This window comes from Amblyraja radiata, chromosome 19, assembly GCF_010909765.2.
Source record: "Amblyraja radiata isolate CabotCenter1 chromosome 19, sAmbRad1.1.pri, whole genome shotgun sequence".
Taxonomy (NCBI): domain Eukaryota; kingdom Metazoa; phylum Chordata; class Chondrichthyes; order Rajiformes; family Rajidae; genus Amblyraja; species Amblyraja radiata.
In genome coordinates this window covers 6,859,648-6,876,079 of record NC_045974.1, presented here as the reverse complement: position 1 = coordinate 6,876,079, position 16,432 = coordinate 6,859,648, and the positions used below count along the sequence as shown (strand labels likewise).

The window sequence follows — 16,432 nt, the reverse complement described above, 5'->3', positions numbered from 1 at the left end:
CAATCAGTTAGATTAATAGGAAAGGGTACGGGGTGTGAAGTGTATAAAATTACGAGAGGCATAGATAAGGGATACAGTCAGAACCTTTTTTTCCCTAGGGTGGAAAAGTCAAAAGCAAGAGGGCATTGCTTTAAGGTGAGAGGAGCAAAGTTTAACGACCTGTGGGGCAAGTTTTATTTTTTTTAACAGCGAGAGTGGTGGATGCCTGGAACACACTGTCAGGAGTGATGGTTTAGGCAGATGCGATGTGGCATTTAAGAGGTTTGTAGATGGGAAAAACCGCTATGGAGGGATATGGATCACTTGCAGGCAGAGGAGATGAGTTGAACAAGGCATCATGTTCAACACACACATTATTGTTTAAGGCCTTGTTCCTGTGCTGAACTGTCCTCAGTTCTACTTAAACAAAACTCCATGGCTTTTATTGAAATGTGCTGCGGGATAATCAATGATTCAAACAGAGCATTTGTTTAAGAAGGAACTGCAGATGCTGGAAAATCGGAGGTACACAAAAGTGCTGGAGAAACTCAGCGGGTGCAGCAGCATCGATGGAGCGAAGGAAATAGGCAACGTTTCGGGACGAAACCCTTCTTCAGACTGATGGGGGTGGGGAGAAGAAAGGAAAAAGGAGGAGGAGGAGCCCGAAGGCTGAGGGATGGGAGCAGACAGCCCGAGGGCTGAGGAAGGGGAGGAGACAGCAAGGGCTAACAAAATTGGGAGAATTCAATGTTCATGCCCCCAGGATGCAGACTCCCCAAGCGGAATATGAGGTGCTGTCCCTCCAATTTCCAGTGTTGCTCGCTCTGGCCATGGAGGAGACCCAGGACAGAGAGGTCGGATACGGAGTGGGAGTTCCGGTGTTGCTCAGAGCAGTTCTTTCATCTTGAGTTGAGGCTGATCTTATTCCGCAATTTACTATATCAAAACTAATTGAGTTGTTGGTTAAATATTGCTGTTAGAAGCAATTCAACAAGGAGTTTTTCAGGCAGAGATAGATAGCTTCTTGATTAGTACGGGTGTCGGGGGTCATGGAGAGAAGGCAGGAGAATTGGGTTAGGAGGGAATGATTGAATGGCGAAGTAGACTTGATGGGCCAAATGGCCTAATTCTGCTCCAATCACATATAAACTTATGGGCTTGCAGTCAATACACCCTCCAAATGTGTGGAAGTCTAAAATAAATGATCATGCTGAGAATGCTAATGTTGATAATAGTTCTTTCTGTTCTTCTATCCTCAGCCAACAGTTTCAACCACTTGAAGGTTTCGGCATCGGAACGCAGGTCCACAAATATAACCAGGCCACTTCAGAGAACGTCCAGGAGTGTAGCAAGAAATGATGCCCTGGACATAAATGGGAGAATCGGCCCAAACACAATCAAGTCACACACAAGTCCAAAGCCTCAAGGTGAGTGGTTTGCATCAATTGTGAAAAATATAGACACAAAAAGCTGGAGTAACTCAGCGGGTCAGACAGCATCTCTGGAGAAAAGGAATAGGTGACGTTTCAGATCGAGATCTTTCTCATTTCTCTTTCCCCTGACACTCAGTCTGAAGAAGGGTCTCAACCCAAAATGTCACCCATTCCTTTTTTCCAGAGATGCTGTCTGACCCGCTGAGTCACTCCAGCTTTTTGTGTCTATCTTCGGTTTAAACCAACATCTGCTGTCCCTTCCTACACACGTGAAAGAGATGCTGGAAGTTGGAGTTCTTGTGCAGTGATATGTGAATGTTATTGTTTAGAATTTCCTAACATTTTACCTCCATCCTTTAAGAGCCAAAAACATGAGGATGCTGCATCTGTCACGGTTTTTTTGTAATAATAATATGTTGGGAAGTTAAAGGGTACAGCGGACACGAGCAGGCTATTTAAACAGCAATTAATGGAGGGATTTTCAGCATATGCAGAGAAGCTACAGTCATTAGAAATACGAAAGGAAGACACTGGCAGAGTAACGCAGCGGGTCAGGCAGCTTCTCTGGAGAAGATGGAACATGGAACCCTCTCTAGGGAACACAGAGCATAAACCAGCATCTGCAGTTTCTTGTTTCTATGTTTCATCAGAAATACTTAGTTTAGTTTACAGAGCGTCGTGGGGGGGGGGGGGGGTGACCGCACCGACCCTTGCAGTAGGGCAAACATCTTTATTCGATTTGCAGTGGTCTGGGACACGTGGGGTGCTGAGCCTCACCGTCAGTCTCATCCCCGTCACTCCCTCTTCTCCCCTCTTCAATCAGCCAAGAGGCACAGAAGTTTGATTTCTCCATTTCTCCAGATTCAGGGACAGTTTCTTCCCTGCTGTTATCAGGCACTGAACCGTCCCCTCACCAGCTAGAGAGCGGTCCTGACCTCCCATCCAGACCACTCATTGGAGACCTTTGAAGTATCTCTAATCGGACTTTACTGGACTTTATCTTGCACTAAACGTTATAACCTTGTTCTAATCTTTATCTTGCATAGAAACATAGAAAATAGGTGCAGGAGTAGGCCATTCGGCCCTTCGAGCCTGCACCGCCATTCAATATGATCATGGCTGATCATCCAACTCAGTATCCTGTACCTGTCTTCTCTCCATACCCCCAGATCCCTTAAGCCACAAGGGCCACATCAAACTCCCTCTTAAATATAGCCAATGAACTGACCTCAACTGCTTTCTGTGGCAGAGAATTCCCCAGATTCACCACTCTCTGTGTAAAAAATGTTTTTCTCATCTCGGTCCTAAAAGACTTCCCGCTTATCCCTAAACTGTGACCCCTTGTTCTGGACTTCCCCAACATCGGGAACAATCTTCCTGCATCTAGCCTGTCCAACCCCTTAAGAATTTTGTAAGTTTCTATAAGCACTAAACGTTATAACTGATTGTATTCGTGTATAATCTATTTACTGTCTGGATAGCACACAAGGGAAAGCTTTTCACTGTACCTCGGTACACATGACTATAATAAACAAAGCTAAACCAAACTATGCAAAGATATAACAATGAAGTCTGATAAAGTCAGATTAAAAATACTTCAAAGATCTCCAGGACTGCAATCTAGCTGGTGAGAGGTCGTGCAGTTGCCTGATAACAACTGGGAGGAATATGCTGCTTCATGTTAAATCCTGTACAGTGTTGCGGTAGTTGTAGAGAAAGGATAAAGTACCCAGGTGCATCTGTTGCTGCATTGGGGAGATTCAGATAGACACAAAATGCTGGAGTAACTCAGCGGGTCAGGCAGCATCTCTGGACAGAAGGAATAGGTGACGTTTCGGGTCGAGCCGCCTCGTCAGAATATTTTCGGTGTAAACCAGCATCTGCAGTTCCTCCCTACACATTGAGGAGCCTCAGCCTGTACACAGTCCTGAGTACTGAGAAAGCTCCGATTCCTCCCAGAAGCAGCTGATTAGACTGTATCCATGCAGGAAGTGGACATTACTAAAGGACTTCTGCGCAAACGGGAAAGAGAGTGCAAACCAGATCTGACCTCCTGTGTAGCTGTTGCACAGGTGATATATCGATGCAGACAGTGCTGGACATGTTGCCGCATAAACTACAGAGGAACACAGGTCACCAGCTTGAAACACAGACCAAAACTACACTCTTAGTTTAGCCTTTGAAGCCATGTGCTCCATGCAGCAGTGAGAAGGACAAACATGGCATCCATCCAAAGTCGTTCATGGCTGTTGCCACACAGTCGTGGTCGGTTTGCAAGGCAAATTGATACCAAAGAGACGAGATAAGATAAATAAACAATGAATTTATTGTGGAAATTGTGGCAAAGTGCTGGAGTAACTCCAAGCAGCACCCCTGGAGAATATGGATAGGTAACGTTTCGGGTCGAGACCCTTCCTCAGCATTGAATTCATTCTGGTGTGTGGTTTATGGGATAAATGTTGGTCGGGAGAATAGGAAAATAATCTTGCTCTTCGTTAAATAGTGTCATGTGATCGTTTTTCCTAAACAATGAAACAGGATTCAGACATTACCCAAGAAGACATTTCTAAAAAATGTTATTTATTAATTACTCCAATTGTCAAATTAGTTTATGTGCTTAAATCTGTAATCGTCAATAACAAGAATTTCAATTAAATTGGCGCGAATAAATAATCATTAAGACAGAAGAGACTGCAGATGCTGGGGTATTGAACGATGTGCAGATTGATGGAGTAAATGAATGGGTCAGGCAGCATCTGTGGAAGGAAATGAACAGACAATATTTTGGGCTAGGAATCTTTCACAGAATTCTCAGTCTGAAGACCCAAAATGGTGTCTGTTTATTTCCTTCCTTAGATGCTTTCTTCCTGCCCTGCTGAGTTTAGTTTAGTTTAGAGATAAACATTCGGCCCACCGAGTCCACACCAACCAGCAATCCCCGCACACTAACACTGTTCTATACACACACTAGGGACAATTTACATTCATACCAAGCCAATTAACCGATAAACCTCTATGTGCAGAGTGTAGTTTTGGTCCCCTAATTTGAGGAAGGACATTCTTGCTATTGACGGAGTGCAGCGTAGGTTTACAAGGTTAATTCCCGGGATGGCGGGACTGTCGTATGCTGAGAGAATGGAGCAGCTGGGCTTCTACCCTCGAGTTTAGAAGGGTGAGAGGGAATCCCATTGAAACATATAAGATTGTTAAGGGCTTGGACACGCTAGAGGCAGGAAACATGTTCCTGATGTTGGGGGAGCCCAGAACCAGGGGCCACAGTTTAAGAATAAGGAGTAAGCCATTTAGAACGGAGACGAGGAAACACTTTTTCTCACAGAGAGTGGTGAGTCTGTGGAATTCTCTGCCTCAGAGGGCGGTGGAGGCAGGTTCTCTGGATGCTTTCAAGAGAGAACTAGATAGAGCTCTTAAAAATAGCAGTCAGGGCATATGGGGAGAAGGCAGGAACGGTGTACTGATTGGGGATGATCAGCCATGATCACATTGAATGGCGGTGCTGGCTCGAAGGGCCAAATGGCCTACTCCTGCACCTATTGTCTATTGTCGTTGGAGTGTGGGAGGAAACTGAAGATCTCGGAGAAAACCCACGCGGTCACGGGGAGAATGTACAAACTCCGTACAGACAAGCACCTGTAGTCAGGATCGAACCCGGGTCTCTGGCGCTGTGAGGCAGTATTCTTCCGTTGCGCCACCGTGCCACACCTCCCGTTTTTCCAGCAGTCTGTAGTTTAGATAACCTCATGCATTTTTTATATACAAGCCAGACTTAAACACATGCAATATCCAATTGTGTATCGTTATTTGTTCGTGCTTGTGTTGCAGAAACAGTTGTGATTGTTATCTGTCTTCTTTTCCTCGTGAAGCAAAATAAATAAATAATATAATACACCCGACCTTTGGAGATATTCCAATGGATTTGTGGCCACAGCACAGAGGAGATGAAAATCCAAGGAAGTAAGGAGATCAAAAGCATAAGTGCCTGGGAATGGAATGAGAAAATAATGAAACCACTTATTGAAACAAATGTCAGGACTGCCAGTGTGATGGTGGACTGGTAATAGTAAGATTAAACGAGAACTTACCAGTTTGAAGTTTGATCTGTATTTTATGAGGAGTTACGATGAGGGTATTACGTGAAGAACCCGCTCAGTGCGCAGGCGCGGCATACTTCCAAGCAGCGGTGTGGAATCACAGATAGACACAGTTATTTTGAAGTAAACATAGTAAAGATAAGGATACATCAATTTATTAGTTTGATCCATATAATGAGGGTGGGAGCGGAGGGCACGTAATACCCTCATCGTTACTCCTCATAAAATACAGATCAAACTTCAAACTGGTAAGTTCTCGTTTAATCTTACTATTTTACTTCGGAGTCACGTGAGTGACTACGTGAAGATTTCAAAGCTCTGTGATTTCAAACCGTGTAACAGTTTCATTTCACTCACTGCCGAAGTTCTTGAGGGAGGAAGTGTTATCGTAATCAACCAATGAGTCTATTTGTAGAAAAACACAATGGTATTTTTTAAACAATAACAACAAAGAATTAAGTTGCTCCCCTGGGCTTAAATTAAATATTTGCAGTTCGTAAATCTTTACTGCAAATAAACCAGGTTTTGCCAACGGCTTATTATAAAATTTCTGAACGGTCTTTTCCCTTCCCACCATCCTGCTGTAGCCAGGATGTGGTCTATAGGCATGTCCATTCTTTAGCCGTCGACATGGATGCTGCCCTGGTGGAATAAAATTTGTACATGTTAGTGTTTATCCCAGCAGTTTCTAGCACCTGCTTGAGCCATCTCGCAATGGTTTGGCTCGTACCCCACCATAAGGTTTTTGTGACTGACCCACAAGGCTTTTCATCTCCCTCGAATATTCTGGTTGTGTCTATGTAGGATAGTAGGTGAGTCATGGCACATAACCGTGGTTCTGGTGGGTAAGCCACGACTGGATTAGGTGTTCCTGGTCTGCTCTGTTTGACCAGTCGCTGGATAACGACAGATCTGGTCTGGAGCTGTGATCATGTTGTCCAGTCGCAATAGGTGTAGTGACTGGACCCTCTGAGCGGATACAAGTGCCATCAACATGAGCGTCTTTAGTGTAGCTTGCTCGAGGCCGGGGGATCTGGATGGTGGCCATTCCCTGAGATATGTCAGGACCACACTGATATCCCAAATATGGGTATACCTGGGCTTAGGGCTTGATATTGTAAATGCCCTTCATCAGTTTTACCACCAGTGGATGGGATCCCATCGCCTGTTGTCCTGGCGCTGGTTTGTGATAAGCAGAAAGAGCACTCTGCGCTGTGTTGATGGCACTGTAGCTGATCCCTACATTGTGGTGTAGATAGGCCAGGAACTCCAGTATGTTGGTGGCTGTAGCTGTTGCGTATGTTGTCCCTGTTTCCTGGCAGTACTTCTCCCTTTTTTGATGCTGGTTAAGTACTGCCTCTAAGTACTTAAGTACTGGTGGATGTTCGAAGGGATGCCGACATGGTGGTGATGGTTTGTTTGGACAATCCCAGTTCCAGGTAAGGTCTGTTCAAACTTGCAACCCAGGCGTTTAATTTTCTCATGGCATGGGTGTTTAGCTTACCTGGTAGGTAAGTAGCTGATAGCCAAATATGTCTTTCGACATACCATTGCCAAATCATGTTGACCAATTTGTCGCATGATAATGATTTTATGCCACCCATATGGTTAATATAAGCCATCACCGTAGTATTTATCAATTTGTAACCGAACATGCAAGTGCTGCATATTAGATACATATGCTTTTAAACCATAAAAGGCGCCCAACATCTCTAGATAGTTAATGCCCAGTGTAAGTAGTAATGATGACTCTAGGTTAGTCCATCTACCACTTGTGCTGGATATGGAGTTAGTCGCTCCCCAGCCTTGAGCACTGGCATCTGTTTGAATAACTAAAGTAGGGTTAGTGATAAAGATAGGGCTGAAACTATGCCAAACGTTTTCTGCCCACCACTGTAGCTCTGATATTGCTTCAGTGGGTAAGTTCATGACACGATCATAGTGACCTGTATGTCGTTTTATTGCCCGTACCTTTGCTCTCTGTAAATTTTTTGATAGTGCAAAGGTCCGAATTGTGTAGCCGGAAATGCTGCTACCATTTCCCCAATTACTCTTGCTACTTGATCGAATAGTTGGTCGCTCGTTGACCATTAATTGGTGCATGATTGTGCTAATTCAACCATTTTTGCCTTTGGCAAGGTAACAGTACATATGGACTGAGTTAATTGTGAAGCCCAGGTAGTCCATGATAGTGGATGGCTTCAACTTAGATTTATCTGGATGTAGGACGAACCCCAGAGTTTCGAGGAGCTGTTTTGTAGCTGATACTGCTGCCACAGCCAATTCCATCGTTTTCCCTACTATCAGAATATCCTCCAGATATGCCATGACAATATGTTTTTGTTTTCTTAGTATTGCCATGGCTGGGTTCAATATTTTGGTGAATAATCTTGGGCTGAAGTTAGCCCATAGGGCAATGCTTTGTACCATCCAGATAAATTTTAGGTATCTGCGATGATCCTTGTATATGGGTACTAGATAGTAAGCATCTTTAAGATAAATGCTTGCCATGAAGTGTCCTTTGGAATTCAGTTGTTTGGCAGTAACATATGTCTCCATTTTGAAATGTATATACTTAACAAATTTGTTTAGTGATGTTAAGTCAATGATGATGCGACAGCCACCATCTTTTTTGGTTTTAGTGAATATATTCGATACAAATTCCAAAGGTTCATGTTTGGTCATTTTCTATGACCCCCTTTGTGATAAGTCTCACCAGTTCAGCTTGTCCCTCACGTTTCTCTTTGACGGAGGGAGAAATACCCTTTGGGGCCATTGTTGAACTGGCGGCGTTTTTTCTGACATGAATTGTATTTTATATCCACTAATGCTGTTGAGTATATACTTGTCACTCGTGACCATACCCCATGCTTCTTTAAACAAGTGTAATCTCCCCCCTGTTAATAAAGCACCCTTATTCTCTATATGCTGGTAGGGACCAGACCCACCTACCTCCATGGTTATTGGCGATTCTGTTTCTTCATTTTCCTGAAGATTTTGTTCTGACGTGCTGGCGATGTTGGGGGGAGGCGCATTTTCCAGAGGGTCCGCTGCGGGCCCTGATCTAAAAAGATCTTTGGGGATAATGTGCGGACCCCAAGCGTTCACCAGTCCCATATTGCGGACGTCGACTGGTGGATGCCGTGGGGTGCTGCCGCTTGGGTATCGGAGGTCTTGGTTTGCTCGTCCCGGGGCCTGCCCTCATAGGCCGAAGGTTTTTGATGCTTCCTGCATCTCCTTCAGTTTTTTATTGAAATCTTCCCCAAATAGCAGCGCGTCCGTCTCCGCAGCTGGGGCTTTACACAAGCCAGCAAATTTGGGATTGAGGGCAGGTCTTATGTTTCCCTCCGGAGATTGTTGATCTCAAATTGTGTGGTACACATTAATGCCAGCACATCCTGCTGGCAGGTATCCATCTCCGTGGTCTCCACGGAACGAGCAAAGGCTGTGATGGCTGACGTCAGGAGCCTTAGGATCCGCTGTAGCTTGAGTTCTTGGGTCCGGATGTATGACCCCACATGCCCCCAGATTTGGCTGTTGACACATTTTACTTTGAGGGCCTCACAGTTTTCTGGTGCTGTGTGTTGTTTCAGCACCTCAGCGAGCACCTTTTCCAGTAATGGTTGATGCTGGCCGCCATTTTTGGTTCCAGTGGTGCTCCAGCCCGTGGGGTTGCTACAAGCGGTCCACCACACCCAACAGCTCTTCATGTTCCTGCACCCCTGGCATACTCCCGAATTCGTCCGCCTGCCCCTGTTCCAGACCAGCCCAGCCCTGGTCACCAATGCTAGCCTCCAGTAATGAGGGAGCAGAGGGCAGTGCATGAAACACTGTGGAGGGGGTGCCTGACCTCCCTCCGCGAGAGCGCTCTTTCTGCGCATCTCGCTGGAGCTGCTCCAATAGCTGTTGGATGCAGCTCAAGCGGCTGTCTCTCCTCCATTTAGGTGGAGACATGTCCCCGTCCGACGAATCGGACGCCACCGGCCGGATGCCTGTTCGGATGGCTAGACATCCAGCCCGCAGTTCAGGCACTAGCGGGACTGGGCTCGGCGCGGTGATGGGGATAGCGGAGCGCCCGGTAATTGTTCCTACCGCCTTCTTCTGGAGCTTTTCTGCCTTGTAGTAGCGAGAGCGCCCCTCAAGCAGCGCGTCTCGCAGGCACCTGCTCCGTGAGCCGCTCCAGCGGCTCAGGCGGCTCTCTCTCCCCCCGTGCGGGTGGAGAGACGTCCCGTCCGAAATCGGGAACACCTGCCGGATGCCTCTCGAGTGGCTATGCATCCAGCCCGCTGCTCAGGTACTAGCGGGCTGGCCTCGGCACGGTGTCGGGGAATTAGAGGAACACCGGGTCGCTCCTACCGCCTGTTGCTGCCCCCCTCCCCGACGGGAAAACGTTCCTCCTTGAACGGGGGACAGTTTTGTTCCAGAGCCTTTTTCTCTGCCTGTAAAAAACACAAGCAGAAAAAGGCTCACCTGTAAAAGAAAACCCGACCTCAGGGTACTCACCTGACGGTCCGGTTCATTCTGTAGCGGGAGCGCCTAACTCCCGTTGCAGCCGCTGTTGCACTGCTGGCATAATGCCGCGCCTGCGCACTGAGCGGGTTCTTCACGTAGTCACTCACGTGACTCCGAAGTAAAATTACAGCAAAAACAAAGGGAATAGTGGCTGATCACACTATATCCCCTCACTCGACTCTGTGCAGGGACCCCCGGCAGTCCTTTCAGGTTATGCCCCTGTCCCACTTAGGCGATTTTTTTTTAGTCGCCGGGGTGTATAGTCGTGAATAGTCTCCTCAGTCGCTCAACGAGAAGTAGCGTTTTTCTGGTCGCCGCTGGATTTTGAAATATTCTAAACATTTCGGCGACAGTGGCTTGACGCCAATGAGCGTGGCTCGACTTCTCCTGACGTAGCTGCTGTCGTAGGTTGTCGCCAGGATGACGTAGGTTGTCGCCGGTGCTGATTTCGTTTTTTTTTGTTAAAGTATGATTCTATTTTAGGGGGGTCCAGCTGCTGGTTTTTCAGCGACCTCCTACGACTATGACAGTCGCCTAAAAATAGCCTAAGTTGGACAGGCCCATTAGGCAGAGGTTTACTTGCACCTCCTCCAACCTCATCTACTGTATTCATCATTCAAGATGTGGACTTTTGTACATCGGCGAGACCAAACGTAGACTGGGCAATTATTTCACTGAACACCTTCGCTCCGTCCGCGTGGACCTACCTGATCTCCCGGTTGTCAAACAATTTAATTCTCCTTCCCATTCCCACACTGACCTTTCCATCCTAGGTCTCCTCCATTGTCAGAGTGAGACCAAATGCAAATTGGAGGAACAGCATCTCATTTCGCTTGGGGCCCAGTGTTATGAATATTGATTTCTCTCACTTCAAGTAACCCCGGCATTCCCACTCTCTCTATCCCTCCCCCACCCAAGGCGCACCAGCTTCTCGTTTTCACCCCACAAACAGCTAACAATGGCCTGTTTCCTTTATCATTGGTACTTTTTTGCATATCTTTTAATCATTCTTCTTTATCTTTCGACATCTTCGTCTATATCTCTCGTTTCCCTTTCCCCTGACTAGTTTGAAGAAGGGTCCCGCATTTTGTGTCTATCTTCGGTTTAAACCAGCATCTGCAGTTCCTTCCTGCACACTACATTTTGAGTTTTTAATTGATTGGGGAAAACTGCTATACTATAACAAAATTCACAATTTAGTTTCATGGCTGATAGCTGGTAGAGCTGCTGCCTCACAGCACCAGAGACTGGCTTCACTCCTGGCCTCACATGCTGTCTGTGTTGGTTGCACCTTCTCCCTGTGATCACGCAGGTTTTCACCGGGTGCTCCAGTTTCCTCCCGCACACTGAAGACCTGCAGGTTTGTAGATTAATTGGTCTCTGTAAATTACTGTACACTAATGTGCAGGGAGTGGATAAGAAAGAATAGTGATGTAGAACTAGTGTGAACGTGTAATCGATGGGCGACATGGATTCGGTGGGCCGAAGGGTCTGATTCCATATGGTATCTTTCAATCCTTAGGGTTTAGTTTAGAGATACAGCACCAAAACAGTTTGGCCCACCGAATAGACAATAGACAAAAGACAATGGGTGCAGGAGTAGGCCCTTCGAGTCAGCACCGCCATTCAATGTGATCATGGCTGATCATCCCCAATCAGTACCCCGTTCCTGCCTTCTCCCCATATCCCCTGGCTCTGCTATTTTTAAGAGCCCTATCTAGCTCTCTCTTGAAAGCATCCAGAGAACCTGCCTCCACTGCCCTCTGAGGCAGAGAATTCCACAGACTCACAACTCACTGTGAGAAAAAGTGTTTCCTCGTCTCCGTTCTAAATGGCTTACTCCTTATTCTTAAACTGTGGCCCCTGGTTCTGGACTCCCCCAACATCGGGAACATGTTTCCCGCCTCTAGCTTGTCCAAATCCTTAACAATCTTATATGTTTCATCTGCCCCGACCAGTGATTTCCACACACTAACACTAACACTATCCTCCACACCAGGGACAATTTAAAATTTCTACTGAAGCCAATTAGCCTACAAACCTGTACGTCTTTGGAGTGTGGGAGGAAACCGGAGCACCCGGGGAAAATCTATGTGGTCACGGGGAGAACGTACAAACTCCGTTCAGACAGCACCTGTTGTCAGGATCGAACCTGGTCCTGCGGTGCTGTAAGGCAGCAACTCACGCTGCTCCACCATGCCGCGCCAAATATAGGATTTGTTTGAAAATTACCTTTTGAATTAATATTCAAATTGGTTGAAAAGTCAGAGTCACAGAATGGTCACCACACTGAAGGAGGCCATTCTGCCCACTCATGGCCATGCTAGCTCTCTCCTGGAGCGACTCACTTGCCTGCCCCACCGCACCCTTCTCAGTTGCCCTCATCATTCTCCCTACCACAGATTCACCCAGTTCCTCCTCCTGTTGACCTCAATGGGACCTGCGTCCACTTCATCTGTACACTCTGCAATTTGGATTCTAACCATGTGCTGTGTGACTTTAAAAAAAAAAAGGAAGTTTGACTCGGGACGCTATTGATTTTCTTCTATGTTATTGTTTGGAGCTACAGCAGTGAAACAGGCCCTTCAATACCTGCAGCCTTTAATCCTCTTCACTTCCACCACCAGAAACAGCCCCCCATTGTCCCCTCTGTTCAATCCCTTCTTCATTTAATACAATACCATCAGATTTCTCCTCAGCCTTCCCTACAAACCACACAGTTCCTGCCTCTCTAGCCCGCCCTTGTAGCTACAGTTCCTCATTCCAGGAGCCACTCTTTTTTTTCTCATATGCAAACGGATATGCAAGGAATTGAGACGTGCGGATCATAGACGGGTGAGATTAGTTTAACTCAGCATCATGTTCGGCATGTTGGATGTGGAGAGGATGTTTCCACCTGTGGGAGAGTCCAGGAATAGAGGTCATAGCCTCAGAATTAAAGGGCGTTCTTTTAGGAAGGAGATGAGGAGGAATTTCTTTGGTCAGAGGGTGGTGAATCTGTGGAATTGTTTGCCACAGAAGGCTGTGGAGGTCAAGTCAGTGGGTATTTTTAAGCTAGAGATGGATAGATTCTTGATTGATACGGGTGTCAGAGTTCATGGGAAAAAGACAGGAGAATGGGGTTTGGTGGGAGAGATAAATCAGCCATGATTGAATGGTGGAGTAGACTGGATGGGCCGAATGGCCTAATTCTACTATCACATGATCTTATGACATTGCAGGCCAAATGGTTTGTTCTTGTCCTGCACTTAGTTCCAGGGAGCCTCCCCATGGTGCCTTCACATCCTTCCTGTAATGTGGCAACCTCGTGTGAACAAAAATCTCCAGTTGAGACTGAACCAGTGTTTCATGAACGCTCAGCAGAACATCCCCCTTTAAACTTTGTGCCTCTGCTCAGCATTGTGTATGTAATATTAATGGCTTTCTCAGCTTGCACTGCCACTTTTAATAATCTGTATACACACGCACACACACACACACACACACACACACACACACATGTACACACACACTCACACACTCACACACACACTCACACACACACACACCCATTCAAACACACACACACACATATTCACACATCCACACATACACATACACACACAAACACACACACACATACATGTACACACACACTCACACATACACACACGCACGTACACACACGTACACGTATGCACGCACACACACGTACGCACGCATATGCACGTACGCATACACACGCGAACACGTACACGCACACACACACGCGCGCACACACACACACACGTACACACACTCATGTACACACATCCACATGTACACACACCCACACGTACACACACCTACATGTACACACACGCATACACATACACGCACACACAAACGCACACATACATACACGCACGTACATACATACACAAACGCACACATGCACGTACGCACACACACATGTACACGCGTACGCATACACGTACACGCATACGTACACACACGTACACACCCACACATACACACACCCACACGTACACGCACACACCCACCCCTCCGTTACAGTTTAGCAGATGCACCTTGAGGTTTAGTTTAGAGATACAGTGTGGAAGCAGGCCCTTCAGCCCACCAAGTCTGCGCAGACCAGAGATCCCCATACACTAGCACTATCCTACACACTAGGGACAATCTACAATCTTTACAATTTACAATTTTTACCGAAGGAAATTAACCAACAAACCTGTACGTCTTTAGAGTGTGTGAGGAAACCAGAGCACCAGGGGAAAACCCACGCGGTTACGGGGAGAACGAACAAACTCCGTACAGACAGCGCCCGTAGTCGGGATCGAACCTGGGTCTCTGGCGCCGTGAGGCGGCAACTCTACATCTGTGCCACCCAAAGTTTAAGTTAAAGAAGATCTGTAACCCAGGTTACATCCAATAACTAAGTTAAGAGATTTAAAGCAAAATTATATACTCCGTTGTTTGCAAGAGGTAACAACATCCAATTTGAAATAAAAATGCGAGAAAATTAATTTGTTCAAAATCACTGATAAGTTGCTGCAAGTGACCTGGGCTTCAGACTTCATTTCAAATATCAGTGGGCAGAGCTTTAAGGTGAGTGGGACAGAGTTTAAAGGAGATGTGCGGGGCAAGGGGAGTGAGGGGGGGGGGGGAGAACAAAGGGGGAGCTGGCGGGGGTCATTTGTGACTTTGTTAGTGCTGTATGTGGCGACTATTTGCAGACGGTACACAAAATTGCTGGAGGAACTCAGCGGGTGCAGCAGCATCTATGGAGCGAAGGAAATAGGCGACGTTTCGGGCCGAAACCCTTCTTCAGACTGATGGGGGGTGGGGAAAGAAAGAAGGAAAAAGGGGAAGAGGAGGCGCCCGAGGGCGGGCGGATGGGAGGGTGGGAGGAGACAGCTAGAGGGTGAAGGAAGGGGAGGGGACAGCACAGGCTAGCCAAATTGGGGGAATTCAATGTTGATGCCATAGGGGCGCAAGGACCCCAGACGGAATATGAGGTGCTGTTCCTCCAATTTCCGCTGTTGCTCACTCTGGCAATGGAGGAGACCCAGGACAGAGAGGTCGGATTGGGAATGGGAGGGGGAGTTGAAGTGCTGAGCCACCGGGAGGTCATGTAGGTTAAGGCGGACCAAGCGTAGGTTGGGCGACCGTTTCGCCGAACACCTCCGCTCGGTCCGCCTTAACCTACATGACCTCCCGGTGGCTCAGCACTTCAACTCCCCCTCCCATTCCCAATCCGACCTCTCTGTCCTGGGCCGAACACCTCCGCTCGGTCCGCCTTAACCTACATGACCTCCCGGTGGCTCAGCACTTCAACTCCCCCTCCCATTCCCAATCCGACCTCTCTGTCCTGGGCCGAACACCTCCGCTCGGTCCGCCTTAACCTACATGACCTCCCGGTGGCTCAGCACTTCAACTCCCCCTCCCATTCCCAATCCGACCTCTCTGTCCTGGGCCGAACACCTCCGCTCGGTCCGCCTTAACCTACATGACCTCCCGGTGGCTCAGCACTTCAACTCCCCCTCCCATTCCCAATCCGACCTCTCTGTCCTGGGCCGAACACCTCCGCTCGGTCCGCCTTAACCTACATGACCTCCCGGTGGCTCAGCACTTCAACTCCCCCTCCCATTCCCAATCCGACCTCTCTGTCCTGGGCCGAACACCTCCGCTCGGTCCGCCTTAACCTACATGACCTCCCGGTGGCTCAGCACTTCAACTCCCCCTCCCATTCCCAATCCGACCTCTCTGTCCTGGGCCGAACACCTCCGCTCGGTCCGCCTTAACCTACATGACCTCCCGGTGGCTCAGCACTTCAACTCCCCCTCCCATTCCCAATCCGACCTCTCTGTCCTGGGCCGAACACCTCCGCTCGGTCCGCCTTAACCTACATGACCTCCCGGTGGCTCAGCACTTCAACTCCCCCTCCCATTCCCAATCCGACCTCTCTGTCCTGGGCCGAACACCTCCGCTCGGTCCGCCTTAACCTACATGACCTCCCGGTGGCTCAGCACTTCAACTCCCCCTCCCATTCCCAATCCGACCTCTCTGTCCTGGGTCTCCTCCATTGCCAGAGTGAGCAACAGCGGAAATTGGAGGAACAGCACCTCATATTCCGTCTGGGGTCCTTGCGCCCCTATGGCATCAACATTGAATTCCCCCAATTTGGCTAGCCTGTGCTGTCCCCTCCCCTTCCTTCACCCTCTAGCTGTCTCCTCCCACCCTCCCATCCGCCCGCCCTCGGGCTCCTCCTCTTCCCCTTTTTCCTTCTTTCTTTCCCCACCCCCCATCAGTCTGAAGAAGGGTTTCGGCCCGAAACGTCGCCTATTTCCTTCGCTCCATAGATGCTGCTGCACCCGCTGAGTTCCTCCAGCAATTTTGTGTACCTTCGATATTCCAGCA

At 47.8% G+C, this 16,432-nt stretch overlaps 1 protein-coding gene across 4 annotated transcripts in view; it reads left to right on the top strand.

The window, feature by feature from the left end:
• The window catches only part of fgd4 (FYVE, RhoGEF and PH domain containing 4), a 182,962-nt gene that overhangs the window by 115,143 nt on the left and 51,387 nt on the right, over nt 1-16,432 (top strand). For all 4 annotated transcript variants that reach the window (XM_033037563.1, XM_033037565.1, XM_033037564.1 and 1 more), the window contains exon 2: nt 1,239-1,406. In XM_033037563.1, the coding sequence (XP_032893454.1) occupies nt 1,239-1,406 (168 nt within the window). The remainder of the gene's footprint in view (nt 1-1,238; nt 1,407-16,432) is intronic.